General features: G+C 39.9%; 1 protein-coding gene across 7 annotated transcripts in view; it reads left to right on the top strand.

Moving 5' to 3' along the window:
• Positions 1-21,022, top strand: part of PI4KA (phosphatidylinositol 4-kinase alpha) — a 182,200-nt gene that overhangs the window by 52,019 nt on the left and 109,159 nt on the right. For all 7 annotated transcript variants that reach the window (XM_077160279.1, XM_077160283.1, XM_077160278.1 and 4 more), the window contains exons 2-6: positions 7,573-7,689; positions 10,252-10,345; positions 14,104-14,192; positions 20,058-20,130; positions 20,734-20,993. In XM_077160279.1, coding sequence (XP_077016394.1) covers positions 7,591-7,689; positions 10,252-10,345; positions 14,104-14,192; positions 20,058-20,130; positions 20,734-20,993 — 615 coding nt within the window. In that variant the 5' untranslated portion in view covers positions 7,573-7,590. The remainder of the gene's footprint in view (positions 1-7,572; positions 7,690-10,251; positions 10,346-14,103; positions 14,193-20,057; positions 20,131-20,733; positions 20,994-21,022) is intronic.

Raw genomic sequence — 21,022 nt, 5'->3', positions numbered from 1 at the left:
ACAATTAGTTGTAGAACATATTTCAGATGTTGACATGGATTACAATTTCACAATTTTAGGTTTTTACTTCTACCTGTTTTAAAATATTGGAGACTAAAAGATATCAATTTAATGGTTCAGCATTCATAGTCATTTGTTAAATCCTATCTTCTATGTATAATTTCATCAGCACCTTTGATCTTTCCATATCTCTCTTTGGCATTGTTTGAGCTATGGCATTTCTGTATTTTTGCTATTAGGAGGGTCAGTCACTGATATGGGGTAGGGAGATGGAACTATAATATGTTCTGGAGAGGTTGGGCTAAGTTTCAGGACTTCTCTGGTCCAGGGACCCATCTGGAGGTTGTAGGTTTCTGGAAAGTTACTCTAGTGCCTCAATAATAAAATTTTATTAATTCTTTCTATTGTTCTTTTGCTCTCCAATTCATTTATTTCTGCTTTAATTTTTTCTGTTATTCCTTTTCTTCTCTTTGCTTTGGGGTTAGATTGCAGTTCTTTCTCTAGTTCCTCCAAGTGAACAGTTAAGTCCTCAATTTTTGCTCTTTCTTCTTCTTTTTTTTTTTTCATTCAGTGTTTTAACATAATTACATTACAATTAGGTATTATTGTGCTGTCCATTTTTGAGTTTTTGTATCTAGTCCTGTTGCACAGTCTGTATCCCTTCAGCTCCAATTACCCATTATCTTACCCTGTTTCTAACTCCTGCTGGTCTCTGTTACCAAAGACATATTCCAAGTTTATTCTCGAATGTCAGTTCACATCAGTGGGACCATACAGTATTTGTCCTTTAGTTTTTGGCTAGACTCACTCAGCATAATGTTCTCTAGGTCCATCCATGTTATTACATGCTTCATAAGTTTATTCTGTCTTAAAGCTGCATAATATTCATTCTATGTATATACCACAGTTTGTTTAGCCACTCGTCTGTTGATGGACATTTTGGCTGTTTCCATCTCTTTGCAATTGTAAATAATGCTGTTATAAACATTGGTGTGCAAATGTCCATTTGTGTCTTTGCCCTTAAGTCCTTTGAATAGATACCTAGCAGTGGTATTGCTGGGTGGCACGGCAATTCTATATTCAATTTTTTGAGGAACGGCCAAACTGCCTTCCACAGTGGTTGCTCCATTTGACATTCCCACCAACAGTGGATAAGTGTGCCTCTTTCTCTGCATCCTCTCCAGCACTTGTCATTTTCTGTTTTGTTGATGATGGCCATTCTGGTGGGTGTGAGATGATATCTCATTGTGGTTTTTTTTTTTTTTTTTTTTGAGCCGTTTTCCTCCAGAGCATTTTTTTTTTCTTTTTTTATTAACTGAAAGAAAGAAAAAAAAGAAAAATAAATAAAAATAAAAAAAGAAATTAACACAACATTTAGAAATCATACCAATCTACATATGCACTCAGTAATTCTTAACATCATCACATAGATGCATGATCATCGTTTCTTAGTACATTTGCATCGGTTTAGAGGAACTAGCAACACAATAGAAAAAGATATAGAATGTTAATATAGAGAAAAGAAATAAAAGTAGTAATAATAGTAAAAAAATAAAAAAATAAAAAAAATAAAAAAAAAACCCTATAGCTCAGATGCAACTTCATTCAGTGTTTTAACATGATTACTTTACAATTAGGTATTATTGTGCTGTCCATTTTTGAGTTTTTGTATCTAGTCCTGTTGCACAGTCTGTATCCCTTCAGCTTCAATTACCCATTATCTTACCCTGTTTCTAACTCCTGCTGGACTCTGTTACCAATGACATATTTCAAGTTTATTCTCGAATGTCCGTTCACATCAGTGGAACCATACAGTATTTGTCCTTTAGTTTTTGGCTGGACTCACTCAGCATAATATTCTCTAGGTCCATCCATGTTATTACATGCTTCATAAGTTTATCATGTCTTAAAGCTGCATAATATTCCATCGTATGTATATACCACAGTTTGTTTAGCCATTCTTCTGTTGATGGACATTTTGGCTGTTTCCATCTCTTTGCAATTGTAAATAACGCTGCTATAAACATTGGTGTGCAAATGTCCGTTTGTGTCTTTGCCCTTAAGTCCTTTGAGTAGATACCTAGCAATGGTATTGCTGGGTCGTATGGCAATTCTATATTCAGCTTTTTGAGGAACCGCCAAACTGCCTTCCACAGTGGTTGCACCATTTGACATTCCCACCAACAGTGGATAAGTGTGCCTCTTTCTCCGCATCCTCTCCAGCACTTGTCATTTTCTGTTTTGTTGATAATGGCCATTCTGGTGGGTGTGAGATGATATCTCATTGTGGTTTTGATTTGCATTTCTCTAATGGCCAGGGACATTGAGCATCTCTTCATGTGCCTCTTGGCCATCCATATTTCCTCTTCTGGTAGGTGTCTGTTCAAGTCTTTTTCCCATTTTGTAATTGGGTTGGCTGTCTTTTTGTTGTTGAGTTGAACAATCTCTTTATAAATTCTGGATACTAGACCTTTATCTGATATGTCATTTCCAAATATTATCTCCCATTGTGTAGACTGTCTTTCTACTTTCTTGATGAAGTTCTTTGATGCACAAAAGTGTTTAATTTTCAGGCGCTCCCATTTATTTCTTTCTTTGTTCAGTACTCTTGCTTTAGGTTTAAGGTCCATAAAACCGCCTCCAATTGTAAGTTTCATAAGATCTCTCCCTACATTTTCCTCTAACTGTTTTATGGTCTTAGACCTAATGTTTAGATCTTTGATCCATTTTGAGTTAACTTTTGTATAGGGTGTGAGATACGGCTCCTCTTTCATTCTTTTGCATATGGATATCCAGTTCTCTAGGCACCATTTATTGAAGATACTGTTCTGTCCCAGGTGAGTTGGCTTGACTGCCTTATCAAAGATCAAATGTCCATAAATGAGAGGGTCTGTATCTGAGCCCTCTATTCGATTCCATTGGTCGATATATCTATCTTTATGCCAATACCATGCTGTTTTGACCACTGTGGCTTCATAATATGCCTTAAAGTCCGGCAGCGTGAGACCTCCAGCTTCGTTATTGTTCCTCAAGATACTTTTAGCAATTCGGGGCACCCTGCCCTTCCAGATAAATTTGCTTATTGGTTTTTCTATTTCTGAAAAATAAGTTGTTGGGATTTTGATTGGTATTGCATTGAATCTGTAAATCAATTTAGGTAGGATTGACATCTTAACTATATTTAGTCTTCCAATCCATGAAAACGGTATCCGCTTCCATCTGTTTAGGTCTTCTGTGATTTCTTTTAGCAGTTTTTTGTAGTTTTCTTTGTATAGGTTTTTTGTCTCTTTAGTTAAATTTATTCCTAGGTATTTTATTCTTTTAGTTGCAATTGCAAATGGAATTTGTTTCTTGATTTCCCCCTCAGCTTGTTCATTGCTAGTGTATACAAATGCTACAGATTTTTGAATGTTGATCTTGTAACCTGCTACTTTGCTGTACTCATTTATTAGCTCTAGTAGTTTTGTTGTGGATTTTTCCGGGTTTTTGACGTATAATATCATATCGTCTGCAAACAGTGATAGTTTTACTTCTTCCTTTCCAATTTTGATGCCTTGTATTTCTTTTTCTTGTCTAATTGCTCTGGCTAGAACCTCCAACACGATGTTGAATAATAGTGGTGATAATGGACATCCTTGTCTTGTTCCTGATCTTAGGGGGAAAGTTTTCAATTTTTCCCCATTGAGGATTATATTAGCTGTGGGTTTTTCATATATTCCCTCTATCATTTTAAGGAAGTTCCCTTGTATTCCTATCCTTTGAAGTGTTTTCAACAGGAAAGGATGTTGAATCTTGTCAAATGCCTTCTCTGCATCAATTGAGATGATCATGTGATTTTTCTGCTTTGATTTGTTGATATGGTGTATTATATTAATTGATTTTCTTATGTTGAACCATCCTTGCATACCTGGGATGAATCCTAATTGGTCATGATGTATAATTCTTTTAATGTGTTGTTGGATTCGATTTGCTAGAATTTTGTTGAGGATTTTTGCATCTATATTCATTAGAGAGATTGGTCTGTAGTTTTCTTTTTTTGTAATATCTTTGCCTGGTTTTGGTATGAGGGTGATGTTGGCTTCATAGAATGAATTACGTAGCTTTCCCTCCACTTCAGTTTTTTTGAAGAGTTTGAGGAGAGTTGGTACTAATTCTTTCTGGAATGTTTGATAGAATTCACATGTGAAGACGTCTGGTCCTGGACTTTTCTTTTTAGGAAGCTTTTGAATGACTGATTCAATTTCTTTACTTGTGATTGGTTTGTTGAGGTCATCTATGTCTTCTTGAGTCAAAGCTGGTTGTTCATGTCTTTCCAGGAACCCGTCCATTTCATCTAAATTGTTGTATTTATTAGCGTAAAGTTATTCATAGTATCCTGTTATTACCTCCTTTATTTCTGTGAGGTCAGTGGTTATGTCTCCTCTTCCATTTCTGATCTTATTTATTTGCATCCTCTCTCTTCTTCTTTTTGTCAGTCTTGCTAAGGGCCCATCAGTCTTATTGATTTTCTCATGGAACCAACTTCTGGTCTTATTGATTTTCTCTATTGTTTTCATGTTTTCAATCTCATTTATTTCTGCTCTAATCTTTGTTATTTCTTTCCTTTTGCTTGCTTTGGGGTTAGTTTGCTGTTCTTTCTCCAGTTCTTCCAAGTGAACAGTTAATTCCTGCATTTTTTCCTTTTCTTCTTTTCTGATATAGGCATTTAGGGCAATAAATTTCCTTCTTAGCACTGCCTTTGCTGCGTCCCATAGGTTTTGATATGTTGTGTTTTCGTTTTCATTTGCCTCGAGGTATTTACTAATTTCTCCCTTGACCCACTTGTTGTTTAAGAGTGTGTTTTTGAGCCTCCATGTATTTGTGAATTTTCTGGCACTCCGCCTATTATTGATATCCAACTTCATTCCTTCATGATCCGAGAAAGTGTTGTGTATGATTTCAATCTTTTTAAATTTGTTAAGACTTGCTTTGTGACCCAGCATATGGTCTATCTTTGAGAATGATCCATGAGCACTTGAGACAAAGGTGTATCCTTCTGTTATGGAATGTAATGTCCTATAAATGTCTGTTAAGTCTAGCTCGTTTATAGTAATATTCAAATTCTCTATTTCTTTATTGATCCTCTGTCTAGATGTTCTGTCCATTGATGAAAGTGGTGAATTGAAGTCTCCAACTGTTATGGTATATGTGTCTATTTCCCTTTTCAGTGTTTGCAGTGTATTCGTCACGTATTTTCGGGCATTCTGGTTTGGTGCATAAATATTTATGATTGTTATGGCTTCTTGTTTAATTGTTCCTTTTATTAGGAGATAGTGTCCTTCTTTGTCTTTTTTAACTGTTATACATTTGAAGTCTAATTTGTTGGATATTAGTATAGCTACTCCTGCTCTTTTCTGGTTGTTATTTGCATGAAATATCTTTTCCCAACCTTTCACTTTCAACCTATGTTTATCTTTGGGTCTAAGATGTGTTTCCTGTAGACAGCATATAGAAGGATCCTGTTTTTTAATCCATTCTGCCAGTCTATGTCTTTTGATTGGGGAATTCAGTCCATTAACATTTAGTGTTATTACTGTTTGAATAATATTTTCCTCTACCATTTTGACTTTTGTATTATGTACATCATATCTGATTTTCCTTCTTTCTACACTCTTCTCCATACCTCTCTCTTCTGTCTTTTTGTATTTGATTCTAGTGCTCCCTTTAGTATTTCTTGCAGAGCTGGTCTCTTGGTCACAAATTCTCTCAGTGACTTTTTGTCTGAGAATGTTTTAATTTCTCCCTCATTTTTGAAGGACAATTTTGCTGGATATAGGAGTCTTGGTTGGCAGTTTTTCTCCTTTAGTAATTTAAATATATCATCCCACTGTCTTCTAGCCTCCATGGTTTCTGCTGAGAAATCTACACATAGTCTTATTGGGTTTCCCTTGTATGTGATGGATTGTTTTTCTCTTGCTGCTTTCAAGATCCTCTCTTTCTCTTTGACCTCTGACATTCTAACTAGTAAGTGTCTTGGAGAACGCCTATTTGGGTCTAATCTCTTTGGGGTGCGCTGCACTTCTTGGATCTGTAATTTTAGGTCTTTCATAAGAGTTGGGAAATTTTCAGTGAAAATTTCTTCCATTATTTTTTCTCCTCCTTTTCCCTTCTCTTCTCCTTCTGGGACACCCACAACATGTATATTTGTGCGGTTCATATTGTCCTTGAGTTCCCTGATACCCTGTTCAAATTTTTCCATTCTTTTCCCGATAGTTTCTGTTTGTTTTTGGAATTCAGATGTTTCATCCTCCAAATCACTAATTCTATCTTCTGTCTCTTTAAATCTATCATTGTAGGGTCCCACCAGTAAAAGATGCTGTGGCTCCTTTAGCTTTGGAAAACTCTCGCGGTAGGGGAGGTTCGCCAGCCGAAGCGGCTTTGGGGAGTGCAAATCCAAATCTCCCAGCCGGCCCGGGAATCTGCGTGTGGGGAGGGTCGCCGGCCTCCGTGGCTTGGGGGAGCGCCTGTCCAAATTTCCCAGCCGGCCTGGGGTGCCAAGTGTGGTGGGGGCACGCCGGCCTCCGCGGCTTGGGGGAGCGCCTTTCCAAATTTCCCATCCGGCCCAGGGCGCCAAGTGTGGCGGGGTGGTGCCGGCCGCCGCGGCTTGGGGAAGTGCCTATCCACCGTTCCCAGCCGGACTGGGCAGACACTTTTTTGGAACGGACCCCGGTCGCCGGTCTCCGTGGCTTGGGGGATCTCCGATCCAATTCTCCCAGTTGGTCCGGGGGGCCGCATGTGGGGTGGGGGGGGGGGGGCGCCAGCCGCCGCGGCTTGAGGGGATTGCCTGTCCAGTTCTCCCAGCCGGCCCAGGAAGGAGGAAGGGAGCGACTCCGGCCGCCTGCCGCCCCGGCCCGGGGAAGCTCGCGCCCCTCGGTGATCTCACCACAGCAGGTTCTCCCATGCAGTCAGCCATTCCAGAATGGGGTACGCTGTCTTCTTAGTCTCTGTTGTGACTCCGGGAGCTGTTCTGTACCATTTCTACTTCCCTAGTAGCTGTTCTGGAGGAGGAACTAAGACCCGCGCGTCTTACTAAGCCGCCATCTTCTCCGGACGTCCGCCTCTTCTTTTTTAATATAATCTTTTAGAACAATAAGTTTCTCTTTCAGCATTGCCTTTGCCACACCCCATAGGTTCTTATTTTGATTTGTCTTAAGATCCTTACCAATTTCTCTAGCAATTTCTACTTTTGACTCACTGGTTGTTTGAGTATGTTGCCAGTCTCCATATATTGTGAAAGTTCTGGTTCTTTGGTGGTTATTGTTTTCCACCTTTATTCTGTTGTGAGCAGTAGAAATCATTTTGATCTTTGGGCTCAGGTTCCTAAGAGTTTATATCTTTTTGTGGGGCCGCAGTGTATCTGTTTGATCATTTCAAAAGCTGGAGATGTCCTTTTTGTGACCTTCTAATTGAAAAAAGCCTAATGACTTCTGGTTATAATAGTTCCCTGGGCTTTTGTGGTACTGGTTTATTCTGAATATGGGCTTATAGTTTCTGAAGCTGTGGTGTTGTGTTTTGTTTGGTCTTATTTTTCAGGTCCAAAAGCTGCTTTGCATGTGCCCAGTAGATTTCCATGGGATCTTCCAGTTGGATGAGCGGCGGAGAGATGCAGTTATTGCCCTGGGGATTTTTCTCATTGAATCTGATCTTCAGGCGAGTCTTTATTAAGTTAAAGTGGTTCTGCAGCATGACGGGGTGATGATTAGGATTTAAATTCATATCTCCTTAAATTGGAATTTTTATTCTAGAGAAAAGAATTCCAATTTAAGAATTGGAAAAAAAAAGAATGCATCAAAACCTAGTGAGGGCATTTGGGACAGGGTGAGACAGGGGAGGTAAATGGAGCAGATGGGAATAATATGTACCTTCTTAGGTAATTTTGCTTTTGGACAGTATTGTTTGAGATAATTTTGATATAATGATATAATATCAAAGCTGTGATAGATATAAGTTTTAGAGCACATATTAATACACCATTTGAGAAGAATTAAAAATTATAGGTTCAACAGAAGATGGTGTGGCTGTTTTGTACTTGCCAAGGTAATTCAGCCAAATAGTTCATCACTGGGTAGAGAATCTTTTATCTATTTATTTTTATCATTACTGGAAATCATTTTTTAATTCCAAGTTAATTTGTGCTATGTTAGGAAGATAAAGATATTAGATGTTAGGGATTTTTATTTATCTGAAAAAGCTTGCATGGCCTGGAAATTTTACTTTAATAATCATCAAAAATTTTGACAGAGTATTTATTTATACATCTGAACAGAATATAGTAAACATTTTAATTATAGAGCAGTATTTAAATAACTTCCAAGGCCACATGAAAAACCAAAATTGGATGCATAATCTGCGTTCTAATTCTTCCCATTCATTTGTAAGCGTGAAAAAGAACGAAATAATTTGTACTTTTCTATTTGTGAAATCCTATTGAAACCGCAAATGAATTATAAGGAAGGAAAATAATTTATCTGTTTAAGAAATTACTGCTGTTAAAGATGTACTATTTGAAAATACCTTTGGCAAGCACATTATTTGAGAGTCACCTGTGAGTCCTAAAGGTTTTACACTTGTACAGACCTAAGATGGCAAGGAAGGGAGAAATGTCACTTGCTCTTGGTGTCATTAGATGCCTGCTAAGGATTGACAGGCCCTGAGTGGAGTAACGTTGTCGTTTGAACCTCATTATCCACTGTCCTTTGGCGGGCCCGGGTACCTCAGAGTACCAGGAGAGGAGCCTCGCAGACTTCGTCTGTCCCCTGAGCCCTGGGGACTGGCTTCCTCTCAGGTTGTCTTAAGTTCCCTCCTTCCAGGTGGGCAGGGCATTGGCTTCCTGTGTGCCCAGGCAGTTTGCTGCCCTGGCAGCAACTCTGGCCAGACACACAGAGTTGGTCCTCCTCAGCCCCTGCTACACAAGCCAGAGCAGCTTGTGTGGAAAACAGCCCCCAGGGCCCCCTCCTCCACAAGGACATTCCACGGGCTTTTAGGAGTCTGTCTGGCAGAACGCTACAGTGCCCAAAGGCGGGGCCAGCTCCTTCACACTATGTAGAGGAAAGGTGATTTTATTTTCACAAAAGAAAGATTCTCTATTTGTTCTGGTTAAGCCAGTAAGTTTTGGGCTACCCATAACGTAGACTTGTTGCTCCGTAGTCTGCAGTTTAGACAGGGCTTTGTTCCACATCAGCTGGGGTGGCTCAGAGGCTGGGGCTGAAGTGGACTGGAGGCCCACTAGCAGGGTCTTCTGCTTGGCCAGAGCCTCTGTCCACAACCACTGCATGTGTCCAGGCCCTTGTCATAACACAGTGGCTGGGTCTCCAGGGTGCCTGTCCCCAGAAAGAGCTGGGCGGAAGCTTCCCTCTTTTCTCACCCAGGCGTGGAGGTCACAGAGTCTCGTTTAGAGCACTTCCTTGGCACACTGGAAGCAAGTCACTGAGGCAGATGAATTAGATTCCACCTTTTGGAAGAGGAGTGTCGAAGAATTTGTGAGGACATTTTTTTAAAACTACCACATGGTTTTTCTGTATATCAGAGCATGTAATAGCTTACTTATCAGAAGTGCCCTAATCTAATATCTTCAGTTGCAGCAAGTATAAGCAGAAAAATGACCCAAAAAACCTATGAAGGAAGATTTTGAAGTTATATATTGATTGGCTACTTTGGAAACTAGGGGAAAATATTTTTCATTGGCCTAATGTTGGCTGTAAAGTCTAATGCTCAGTGTGAGAGGAGCAAGAGGAAACACGAAGGAGAAGAAAAATACAAGTTAAAAGGACAAGGGCTGTGAACAACAAAGGTATCACCAAGTTTAGAAGCTCATGGCTGAGAGCTTCTCTCCGGTCCAGAGGGTCTTAGTCTGGGGCCCATTGGTGGGTTTGGGGACTCTCTGTACCCCCCTCACTGTAGGCAGTTTCGAGGGTACCCAATGCCTTCTTCTGCAGAGGCTCTCAGGACAGGCCATAGCCATTGGCTGACCTCACGCTTCCAAAGGGCAACAGAGGGTTGCAGGACATGTGTTGCAGGCTCCAGTGACAGACACTGGCGCGGCTGTGCGGATAGGGGAGGGCTGCAAGCAGTGGGGACGAGCATGTTCCTCTGGTATCCCTGAGCCTTGGGATGATTGGGGTGTGGATATGCTTGCTTCGCTGTGCTTCCGTCTCGGTTTATGCAGAAAAACTACCATTATGTATTTCACTAAATACGATCTTTCCTTTTTAGCACAAAGAGTCTGTGGTTCCTTACCTTCTTCGACTTCTCAAAGGTCTTCCAAAAGTGTATTGGGTGGAAGAAAGTACAGCTCGGAAAGGCAGAGGTAATTCTTTATAATGCTTTCCCTAAACATAAAGAGAAAAGCTCTGTGTTCTCTGAAGATCAAGTATTTAATTATATTAACACATTAACTAGGCTCTTCCAGCTGGTTCCACTGCTAGTTGTGGAATAACTAACCATGTGCAGCAATTTGGGCTAAGCTTTCTCACTCAGTTACAGAGCCCGTGGGTGAAGGCTGGAGATGGCAGGACTGAGCATGCTGGGTTTTCATTGTACTCCTTCTATGAGCAAGAACTTCAATAGTGTCAGGAACCTTTCCTCATGTCTCATAGGCCAGAATTGGGTCATCTGCCTGTCCCCAACCAGTTCCTGCACCCTTAGACTAATAGACTTGCTCCTGGAATGCGGTTACTTCTCTTAATTTCATGGCTGGATGCTCAGAGGGGAGGTGGGGTGGGCAGTGGGGACTCAGCCACCATGGGCACTACTGCTTTGCCACTTTGCTGTGGTGGTTAAGTATCACTTAGACTTTACACCTTTAGAGATATAATAAATCCATGTGCATTTTTTTGTTTGCTTTTTTTATACTTTATATCTTGGAAAAATTTCAGTCTCATAGAGGAGAGGCAAAAATAATGCACAGAGAATCCATACAGAGAACTCCAACATACATTCCTTCCCCCCCACCCAGAGACACAAATCTACCAACTTTTAATATTTTGCCACATTTGCCGTATCGTTCTATCTATCCATTGATCGGTCTGTCTCTGTCTTCCTGCCTATCTGTTGGTCTGTTATTTGCATATTGCATATATCCTGCTTCTTAATCACTTATTTCTATGAGTGTTTCCTTAGAAGAAGGATATTCACTTATGTAACCACCTGAAGGTCAATTATCAAATTCAAGAAATTTAACAATATATTTCAGCTTTGTCACTTGTCCCAATAATATCCTTGTGGACATTTTCTCCTCCATTATTGAATCCAGTCCGGGTTCATGTATTGCATTTAGTTGTCATTGTTTCTTTAGGATTTCCCTTTTTTTAAATTGTGGAAATGTGTACAACATAAACTATCCCACCTCAATCACTACCAGCCATACCATTCAGTGGGATTATTACATTTGCAATGTGCAACCCTCACTACCATCTCCTACCAGAACTTTCCCATCAACCCAGTGAAATCCTGCACCCGTAACTTCCCATTCCCCTTACTGTCCCCGTTTACTTTCTGTTCCTATGAATTTGCAAAATTGTACAGTACCTGTCCCTTTGTGCTGATTTATTTCACTGTGCATCTTGTTTTGAAAGTTCATCTAGGTTGTAGTGTATTTCAGAATTTCATTCCATTTAAGGCTGTATAAGGATAGACACATTTTGTTCATCCATTCATCTGTTGATGGATGCAGGGTTGCTTCCACCTTTTGGCCATTGTGAATAATGCTGCTATGAACATTGGTGTACAGATAACTGAGTCCCTGCTTTCAGTTCTTTACCAGTTCATATGGTAGTTTTGTTTAACATTGGAAGAACCATCAAAGTGTTTTCAATAGCAGCTGCACCATTTTACATTCCCACCAACAGTGTACAAGGTTTCCTATTTTTCTGCATCCTTGTCAGCACTTATTTTTCCCTTTTTTAAAGAACAACCATTCTTGTGTTTACGAGGTGGGCTCATTGTGGGTTTGATTTGCAGTTTTCTAATGGCTAATGATGTTGAACTTGTTTTCGTATACCTCTTGGCCTTTGTTTATCTTCATAGAAATATCTATTCAGATTCTTTGCCCATTTTTTTTTTTTTTTTTTTTTTTTTTTTTTTTTAAGGAAAGACAGAGAGAAGGAAGGAAGGATAGAAGGAAGGAAGGAAGGAAGAAAGGGAAACATTTTCTTGTTTTATTGTATTCTGTTTCTCCGTATTTGTTACATGGGCTGGGGCCGGGAATCGAACCGAGGTCCTCCGGCATAGCAGGCAAGCACTTTGCCCGCTGAGCCACCGCGGCCCGCCTCTTTGCCCATTTTTAAATTGGGTTTGTGGTTTTGTTTGTGCGTATTTCTTTTTAACTTTTATTTTGATCTCTGTAAGGTTACAGGTAAAGTTCGACAATCTTTTCTCCCCTCTTTCCGTCCCCTTCGTCTTCTCCCTGCCTCTCTCCCTTGGAAATACTGAGACAGGGGTCACCAGGTGCCAGGCAGTCTGCTAAACACACATAGTACTGACGCTTTTGTGTCCTGACTATCAGACGCTCCAACATCAGTGTGGGAAGACCACCTACCTCTTAGGCCTATAACCCACGAAACTCAAGTTTCCTCATGGTCTGCCTCTATGGCCCAGACACCTGCCTCTGTACCTGGCAGTGTGGGGCCTGTCAGGAAACCACTGTTGCTTTGGAGGGTAGGCAGCCCACTGGGGCTCTCCTCGGGGCCATCCTCTTCGGGCCTCTGCTCCTCTCGCCCGCTGGTCTTTCATCACAACTGCCATCCTGCTGTGCCTGAAACTCAGACTCCCCTGAGTCCTGACACCAAAATTATATATTTAAATTTGACGAACTGCAAGTCTAAATGGAGAGAGTGCTAGTTCCAAAAAGTCTGTCTAAAACGTCTGTGTCCACCACTCTGTTACCTAATTTGGGGAGTAGAATACCAGTAGATGTTGATACCATATCCTTCTTTTAAATTAAAAAATAAATATCACTCCTGTATATGTGTATTCATTTTAGAATTCAGGTTTTACCATTATTTGAAGCATTCTTAGAGACATATATATTTCCGGTTATTAGATGGTGTATCACTTTCCTTTTTTCATTGAGACAATAATACTTACGCTTTTAAATGGTACCAGTTCTCACAGTGTCGTCCCTGTACCAGCAGCTTCAGGGTCACGTAGGAACTTATCCGAAATGCAAGATATCAGGCCCCACAGCAGATCTGCTGAGTCAGACACTGGGCCTGGGAAGCAGGCCCGCCCCCCAGGTATTCTGATGTGCACTCAATTCCGAGAAGGCCCTAGAGCGACCTCCAGTGGAATTTAAATATTGTAAGCATGGATTTAGGATTGTAACAGTCTTCTGCCATGTACTGTGAGTATGTTTATAAAATAGTGTCTTTGCAATCCTCCATTAAATACTCAATGCTAAAAATTGATTATGTATTTAATAGTGATTGAACCCCAGTGGTTGTGGATTTAACATTTGAAGGTACACACTGGATGGACAGGCTTAGCTTTTGCTCTTTTGGATGCAGTGATCCCTTCCCAGTCTTGAGGGCCTGCTTCCTAAGAGCCTCCCTTCCAGAAGGTTCAGGGGTGGAAGGACCTAAAAACCAATAGGGAATATGAGCTCTTATAAGATTTTTCCCGTTTGCTAAAATAAGACAGAAAAGAAAAGAAACTATAAACATTTTATTCAATTTAAAATCATGGTAATAGGCGTTTGACAATTAGCTTCTGTTTACCATCTCTTAGACTGTAAGACTCTAAGAGTCTAAGATTGATTTTTCATGTTTATTTAGTTAGGGATTGAAAAAAATGGAACCTGTTACCTTGAGAGACTCTTCTCAAACTGTAAATTGGCTCAGGAAACAGAACATTTTTATGTTTAGTGAAGCAGAATATCTTATTAGAAGAAAGGTAGAGTCAGTATTCCTCAGCAAATGTGTGGACCTTCCTCAGCTCTTTGAACTGCATCTCAAGGGGGACTGCCCCTATGCCCTGACCCTGGCCATCCACGCAGGAGAGGGGAAATACTGGGCTGGATGGTCAATGTCTCATTTCTGGTGGTCTGGTTTGTGTCTTTATGTCTTCCAGGTGCCCTCCCAATTGCAGAGAGCTTCAGCTTCTGCTTGGTGACATTGCTGTCTGACGTGGCTTATAGGGACCCTTCACTTAAAGATGAGGTAAGACTGTGTTGACTAGGTGTGTATTACTCTTAGAGCTAGAGAATCCCAAAGTGGGGGGAAAAACAACCACACAAAAGAATGGATGTGTGATCGTATTGTTTATGTCGATTTCTCCCATATTATTATTATTATTTTTTTACATGGGCAGGCACCGGGAATCGAACCCGGGTCCTCTGGCATTGCAGGCAAGCATTCCTGCCTGCTGAGCCACCGTGGCCCGCCCTCTCCCATATTATTAATAGCAGATCTAAGAATGTTTTATGCTTGCTTACGTATTTTTCAGGTTACCAAGTGATTTTTTTAATGAGTGTTACCTTATTCGACTTTCCCAATAGCCTTGTGAGGCAGGCAGCAAAACAGAGGCAGCTCATTTTCCTGATTCTAGATTGGAAATTGAAGTCATTCACAGAAGAGCATTTTCTAGCTGGCTGAAACTGATACCTTTAAGTGTCCAAACATTTTTAGTTTTAGTTAATTTTGTTGGAAGTTATACTGAAATGTGTTTCATACGCCCCTCCTTTTTAAATTAAGAATACACTCATAATGTTAAGTTTTTCCTAATTAACTAAGTTTATCTTTTTGAGTTAGTTTTTATTTACTGTTATTTTCAGGTCCTGCCAAAGAGTGCCCAGCCACTTGTCTGCACACTTCTTACTTAACTGTTGCCAGTTAACTATGTTTCTTTTTTTTTCTTTGTCTGTGTGTGTGTGTATTTTAATCATCTTAAACCTTATGATAACAAAATTTACAAACTTGTACTGCTGGTTTGTCTCTCCCACCTAAATCCTTATGAGTTGACAAAAGCATCATGACCAAACACACATAATTCAGTGGCGCTACAATTTTATGTATTATGTGTATTTATTTTTTGAATGGCAGTTTAAAGACAACTTGAATTATAACATAATCTTGACTTAAGATAGTAAAGAAAAGGCAAAATTTAACTTGCCACACTGATTTTTTAAAACATTCAACTTTATATGTTATCTATAAAATGTGAGAAAGGTTCAGCATTCTTTATTGGATATTATACATAAACCACATCAAAATGCCTTTTGCTAACTAAAAGGCAATATTTCAGATGATAAAATTGAGGGAATTTTAATTAGATTGACACAGTTAAAACCAAAAAGATAAAGTGGACATAGCTACCTTATTTTCAGCACCTGCCTTTAAACAGGCTAATAACACCAATTGAAACCCAGGTGAGTCTTGCTCTGTTCTGAGACAGTGAAGTGATTTCCCTAGTATTCAAATATATTCATAAAACTGGTTATATATATCTAAATATAAAACCAATCTATAGATTAGGAATTGGTATTCACTATCTCTGTGAAAAGTTGAACATTGCTGATTCAAACTGGTCTCAAATCCAATTATGTCTTTTGAAAGGGGAAATAGTGATACTACTTGCTGAACCAGAATTACTATCAAAATTTAAAAAGCTTGATCTATTCATTTTAACTATAAGCTAATCTTATTTAACTTGGAACTGTCCAACAAAAATATACTATCATCCATTCATGATCTGAATTCTGGTGTATGAGATCAATTTAAATATGATACATGTACAAAAGTCACAAGACATCTGTTTTAGAATAAATAATGCAGTGACCAACTATTACTCATTAGTAGCTTTTTTGAGATATGCTATCAAGTCTGCCCTTTCTGCCTTCTTAATGCCAGCAAAGATCATTTTTGTTCCAGGGATGTACTTCTTAGGATTCTCCAAATACTCCAACAGTGTCTCCTCTTCCCAAATGATGCCTTTGTTCTTTTTTTTTTATTATTTTTTTATTATTTTTATTTTTTTATTAACGGAAAGAAAGAAAAATGAAGAAAAGAAATTAACACAACATTTAGACATCATACCGTTCTACATATGCACTCAGTAATTCTTAACATCATCACATAGATGCATGATCATCGTTTCTTAGTACATTTGCATCGGTTTAGAGGAACTAGCAACACAACAGAAAAAGATATAAAATGTTAATATAGAGAAAAGAAATAAAAGTAGTAATGATAGTAAAAAACAACAATAAAAAAACCCTGTAGCTCAGATGCAGCTTCATTCAGTGTTTTAACATGATTACTTTACAATTAGATACTATTGTGCTGTCCATTTTTGAGTTTTTGTATCTAGTCCTGTTGCACAGTCTGTATCCCTTCAGCTTCAATTACCCATTATCTTACCCTGTTTCTAACTCCTGCTGGACTCTGTTACCAATGACATATTTCAAGTTTATTCTCAAATGTCTGTTCACATCAGTGGGACCATACAGTATTTGTCCTTTAGTTTTTGGCTGGACTCACTCAGCATAATATTCTCTAGGTCCATCCATGTTATTACATGCCTCATAAGTTTATCATGTCTTAAAGCTGCATAATATTCCATCGTACGTATATACCACAGTTTATTTAGCCATTCTTCTGTTGATGGACATTTTGGCTGTTTCCATCTCTTTGCAATTGTAAGTAACGCTGCTATAAACATTGGTGTGCAAATGTTCGTTTGTGTCTTTGCCCTTAAGTCCTTTGAGTAGATACCTAGCAATGGTATTGCTGGGTCGTATGGCAATTCTATATTCAGCTTTTTGAGGATGCCTTTGTTCTTGTTGGCATCTGTGTAAGAGAATCCAGGGGCCTGACCTGTCTTCTGCCCAAAGTGGCCATGCACATTTGGCCCAGTCTTGTATTTGCCCCCCGTTCCACGGTGTGGCACTGGACACACTTCTGAGCAAAAATCTTCTTGCCCTTCTCAACATCACACATGTTGAATTCGCTCTCTCGTAGCGTAGGGTACGAAGAACCCACTCAGAAGACCAACATCCCGCCGTCTAACCTAACTATGTTTCTTGACTTTTTGTATCTGTTTTAAAATTTTCCCACTTCTTTTTCTTGATATCAAACTGTAAATTTTTTTATCACTATTTCGTGTCATTTCATCCTTCCCCATCCTTTCTAATTTAGGTTCTTCATTTTATGTGCAGCTTGGCAGAAGTCATAACTAGATGGTTATAATCATGTATTATAAAAAAAAAAGTTTGGTGTCTCTGAGTTAAAGGCTTTTCTATGTGTAAAATTGATTAAACTAAAGGGGAAGCGATAGTCCCAATTACTTTGTTTTGTAAATGAATCAAATGAGGATCAGAGAGAGGAAATAGTGTATCCAAGGTTGCACAGTGGCAAAAGTGAGATGAGAAAACGTGTCTGCTAACTTCCACTATAGCACAGTGTTTTATAACTATCATTAAAAGTGCTGTAAAGATAAAAATAAAATAAAAAATAAAAGGACAATGATTGAATATGTAGACCTAACTTTAATTTTTTTAATTAGCAAAAAACACGTAACAAATGCAGACTTTCCTATTTTGATCATTCCATTCTACATATATAATCAGTAATTCACAATATCATCACATAGTTGCATATTCATCATCATGATCGTTTCTTGGAACATTTGCATCTATTCAGAAAAAGAAATAAAATGAAAACAGAAAAAAAAATTATACATACCATACCCCTTACCCCTCGCTTTCATTGATCACCAACATTTCAAACTAAATTTATTTTAACGTTTGTTCCCCCTATTATTTATTTTTATTCCATGTTCTACTCGTCTGTTGACAAGGTAGATAAAAGGAGCATCAGATACAAGGTTTTTACAATCATACAGTCACATTGTGAAAGCTATATCATTATACAATCATCTTCAAGAAACATGGCTGCTGGAACACAGCTTGTAGACCTAACTTTAATATGTGAAATGGAGAAGGGATTGCTTTTCAGGTCTTCATAGGTAACTTATTATTTTAACATTAACAAGCCGTAAGAAATCTAAGTCGGTTACTGTTGGGGATTGACTCATGTTCCCCACAAAAGGTGTGTTCTGGGGCAGGCAACGGTGGCTCAGTCGCAGTTCTCGCCTGCCATGCCAGAGACCCAAATTCAATTCTTGGTGCCTCCCCATGCAAAAAAAAAAAAGAGGCATGTTCTAGCCCCAGCCCTGGTCATCCTGTAAGTGTAAACCCATTTGTAAGTCGGACCTTTGAAGGTGTTATTAGTTAAGATGTATCCAAAACTGAATGGTGTGGGCCTTACCCATACAGCTGAAGTCCTTATAATAAAGGAAATTTTATGCAGAATAGGAAGCTACTGGGAGCAGCCGGAACCTGGAAGAGAAAGGAGAGGATGCTGCCATGTACATTGCCATATGATGGAAAAGCCAAAGACCAAGGGTTACCAAAAGCCAGCACCAGAATGCCACATTTTTTGGGGGAGAAAGTCTTACCTTGCTGTCGCCTCTATTTTGGACTTCTCCTAGCCTCAAAAACATGATCCAGTAACTTCCCATCATTTAAGCTAACCCACTCTATGATGTTTGTTTTAACAGTGGGGAAACTGAAACAGTTATAAACAAGTCATGTCAGACCAACTTCCTTTCTTTCTTTGCCTGGGTTTTCCATGACTGGTATTTGAGGGAAATGATGTGGATACAGTCTAGTTGATTTTCATGAAGGCAGTGGGCAAACACCTCCTCTGACATCCTGGATTAATAATAAGGGCTGAGTGCCAAAACGAGTCAGCAGGTTGGGAGACTGCTTGAAGGACCACCCCGAAGGGTGACCACTCAAGTGTCAGCCTGGCAGGAGCCTCCAGAGCCTGGCTCCAACCTCTGAAGCAAAACGAGGCCAGTGTCTTGAGGCAAGATCCTGAAAGCAGGTCAGTCTCTTTTGTTGAGGACACAAAACTAAGAACTGAAGACCAATGCATTGAGTTAAAGCACATACATGAAACTGTTTTATGGATACAATATAGTCCAGCCTAGCACAACCCTGAAACCAAAGAACACACTAGACAGAAGATTACCCTTGAGCTTAATTAGGGGATAATGGACAGGGGGATGATCTTCCCCAATGGTGGCCTGTTGAGCGAGAAAGAGTCTGCCCTCTGCCCAAAGATTACTGAAAAAGAAGAGAGAGGGGCATGGCCAAGAATGGCTTATGAAGTTTTAACAGTCTCATGAGATTTGGTTACAACAGAGATTTAGCAGACTCTCCTGAGATTTGGTTATTAGGCGAGGGGGGTTTCATGTACTTTGACCTTTAACAACTGTGTGAAGTGCTCTCAAAATGGAGGAGGGAGTGGGGCCTGGGCCCTGGGTACTTACCAAAGACAAGTTAAAAAAAAAAACAACAAAAAAACCCCAGCTGCATCAATAGAGGTGGCAAAGCTTAGCAGCAGCATGGGTGAAAGTATTTTATTAATCTATAAGCTCACCGAGCCAGCGGTGTGAAGTATCCCATAAACTGAAGTCTGGAATCCATTATGATTTGGTGATTACTCTGGGCGAGTCCCAGCATCCTTGAATATTAAAGTGTTTATTCTGAGCATCATGCTTTAAGATGGCGTAGACAAACTGGACCACGGTCAAATCCACAAGCAGTTAGCGTCAAAAAGATTTGTAGTCATAAGGAATGGTTCAAGGAACTAGAATTGTTTAGACATGAAAAGTGAAGATTTAGGGGACCCATCACTGTTTCTAGAATACAGAGGAAGAAGTAGAACTGTTTTGTATGGCTCCGGAGGGAGCTGAGCTCCAGAGGACCATGTGGGTCCAGTGTTAGGTGGAAACTGTGTACTGCTGGCCCAGAGACGGAACGGACTGCCTTGGGTGGAGGAGGGTTTACTCCGTAAGGTCAGCTTCTGGCCACCAGGCAGAGCTGTTGTGAAAGGGATTTGGGTAGCGGACATATGTTGGACAATAAAATACTTGTAGCTTCTGTTTCTGAATTAATTTTGTGTTATTTATCTGATTTCATTTATATACTTTTTTTCCTGTTTCCTTGGCTATTATAGATTTTAGAGGCACTTTTGCAGGTTTTACATGTCCTTCTGGGAATGTGCCAGGCCTTGGAGATTCAAGAAAAAGGTATGATTATACATCTTTAAGGCATTTTTCCTTTCCTCAAATGGTTGTCTGCTTAATCTTCACCTTACTTTTCCCTGGTCTTTTCTGTTCTTTTAGAACCTAGGTTGTATGGGCTGTGTGTTCGTGTACTAAGAGGGTAGGAGTCACAGCATGATTCTGCTACCTAAGTTTTGAGAGACCTAGGATAAGTAACTTCACCTGCCTGGGCCTCAGTTTTTACCCATAAAATGTCTGGGTAGATTAGTTGACCTTCAAAGGTCATCTTTCTTCTAGCATAAGCTGCCCAGTATGATCTTGGGAGGTACTGCTTAGTGAAGGCACATGATAACCTTGACTTGCCTGTGCTGTTGATTTGGATTTGCCCTAAGTCAGATCAAGAACTCCCAAAGAGTGCCCCTGTGTGTGATGGAGACCTAGTCTCAGGTTGTTAATGACAAGTTGAAGATGTCATCATCAGCCCTCCGTGTTGACCCTGTTAACCTTGGCTTAGGCTGAACCTTGAGATTTGGAAGTGGATGGGTTGTGGAATGTGAGCAGCTGTTACATGTTGGTTTGGTGGAGTTGTCTCACCAGTGACGTTCTCATTCTCACTTTGTCTCCTAGAATACCTTTGCAAATATGCAGTCCCGTGCCTAATAGGCATCTCACGAGCATTTGGACGTTATAGCAACACGGAGGAGTCTCTCCTCTCGAAGCTCTTCCCCAAAGTCCCTCCGCACTCCCTCCGTGTCCCAGAGGAGCTCGAAGGTGTTCGAAGACGTTCCTTCAACGACTTCCGCTCCATCCTCCCCAGCAATTTGCTGACTGTGTGTCAGGATGGCACCCTGAAGAGGAAAACGAGCAGTGTCTCCAGCATCTCCCAGGTGGGGCTGGGGCTCCTGGGAAAGAGCAG

The sequence above is a fragment of the Tamandua tetradactyla genome, chromosome 5 (assembly GCF_023851605.1).
Source record: "Tamandua tetradactyla isolate mTamTet1 chromosome 5, mTamTet1.pri, whole genome shotgun sequence".
Taxonomy (NCBI): domain Eukaryota; kingdom Metazoa; phylum Chordata; class Mammalia; order Pilosa; family Myrmecophagidae; genus Tamandua; species Tamandua tetradactyla.
This window is presented reverse-complemented; position numbering and strand designations above follow the sequence as displayed.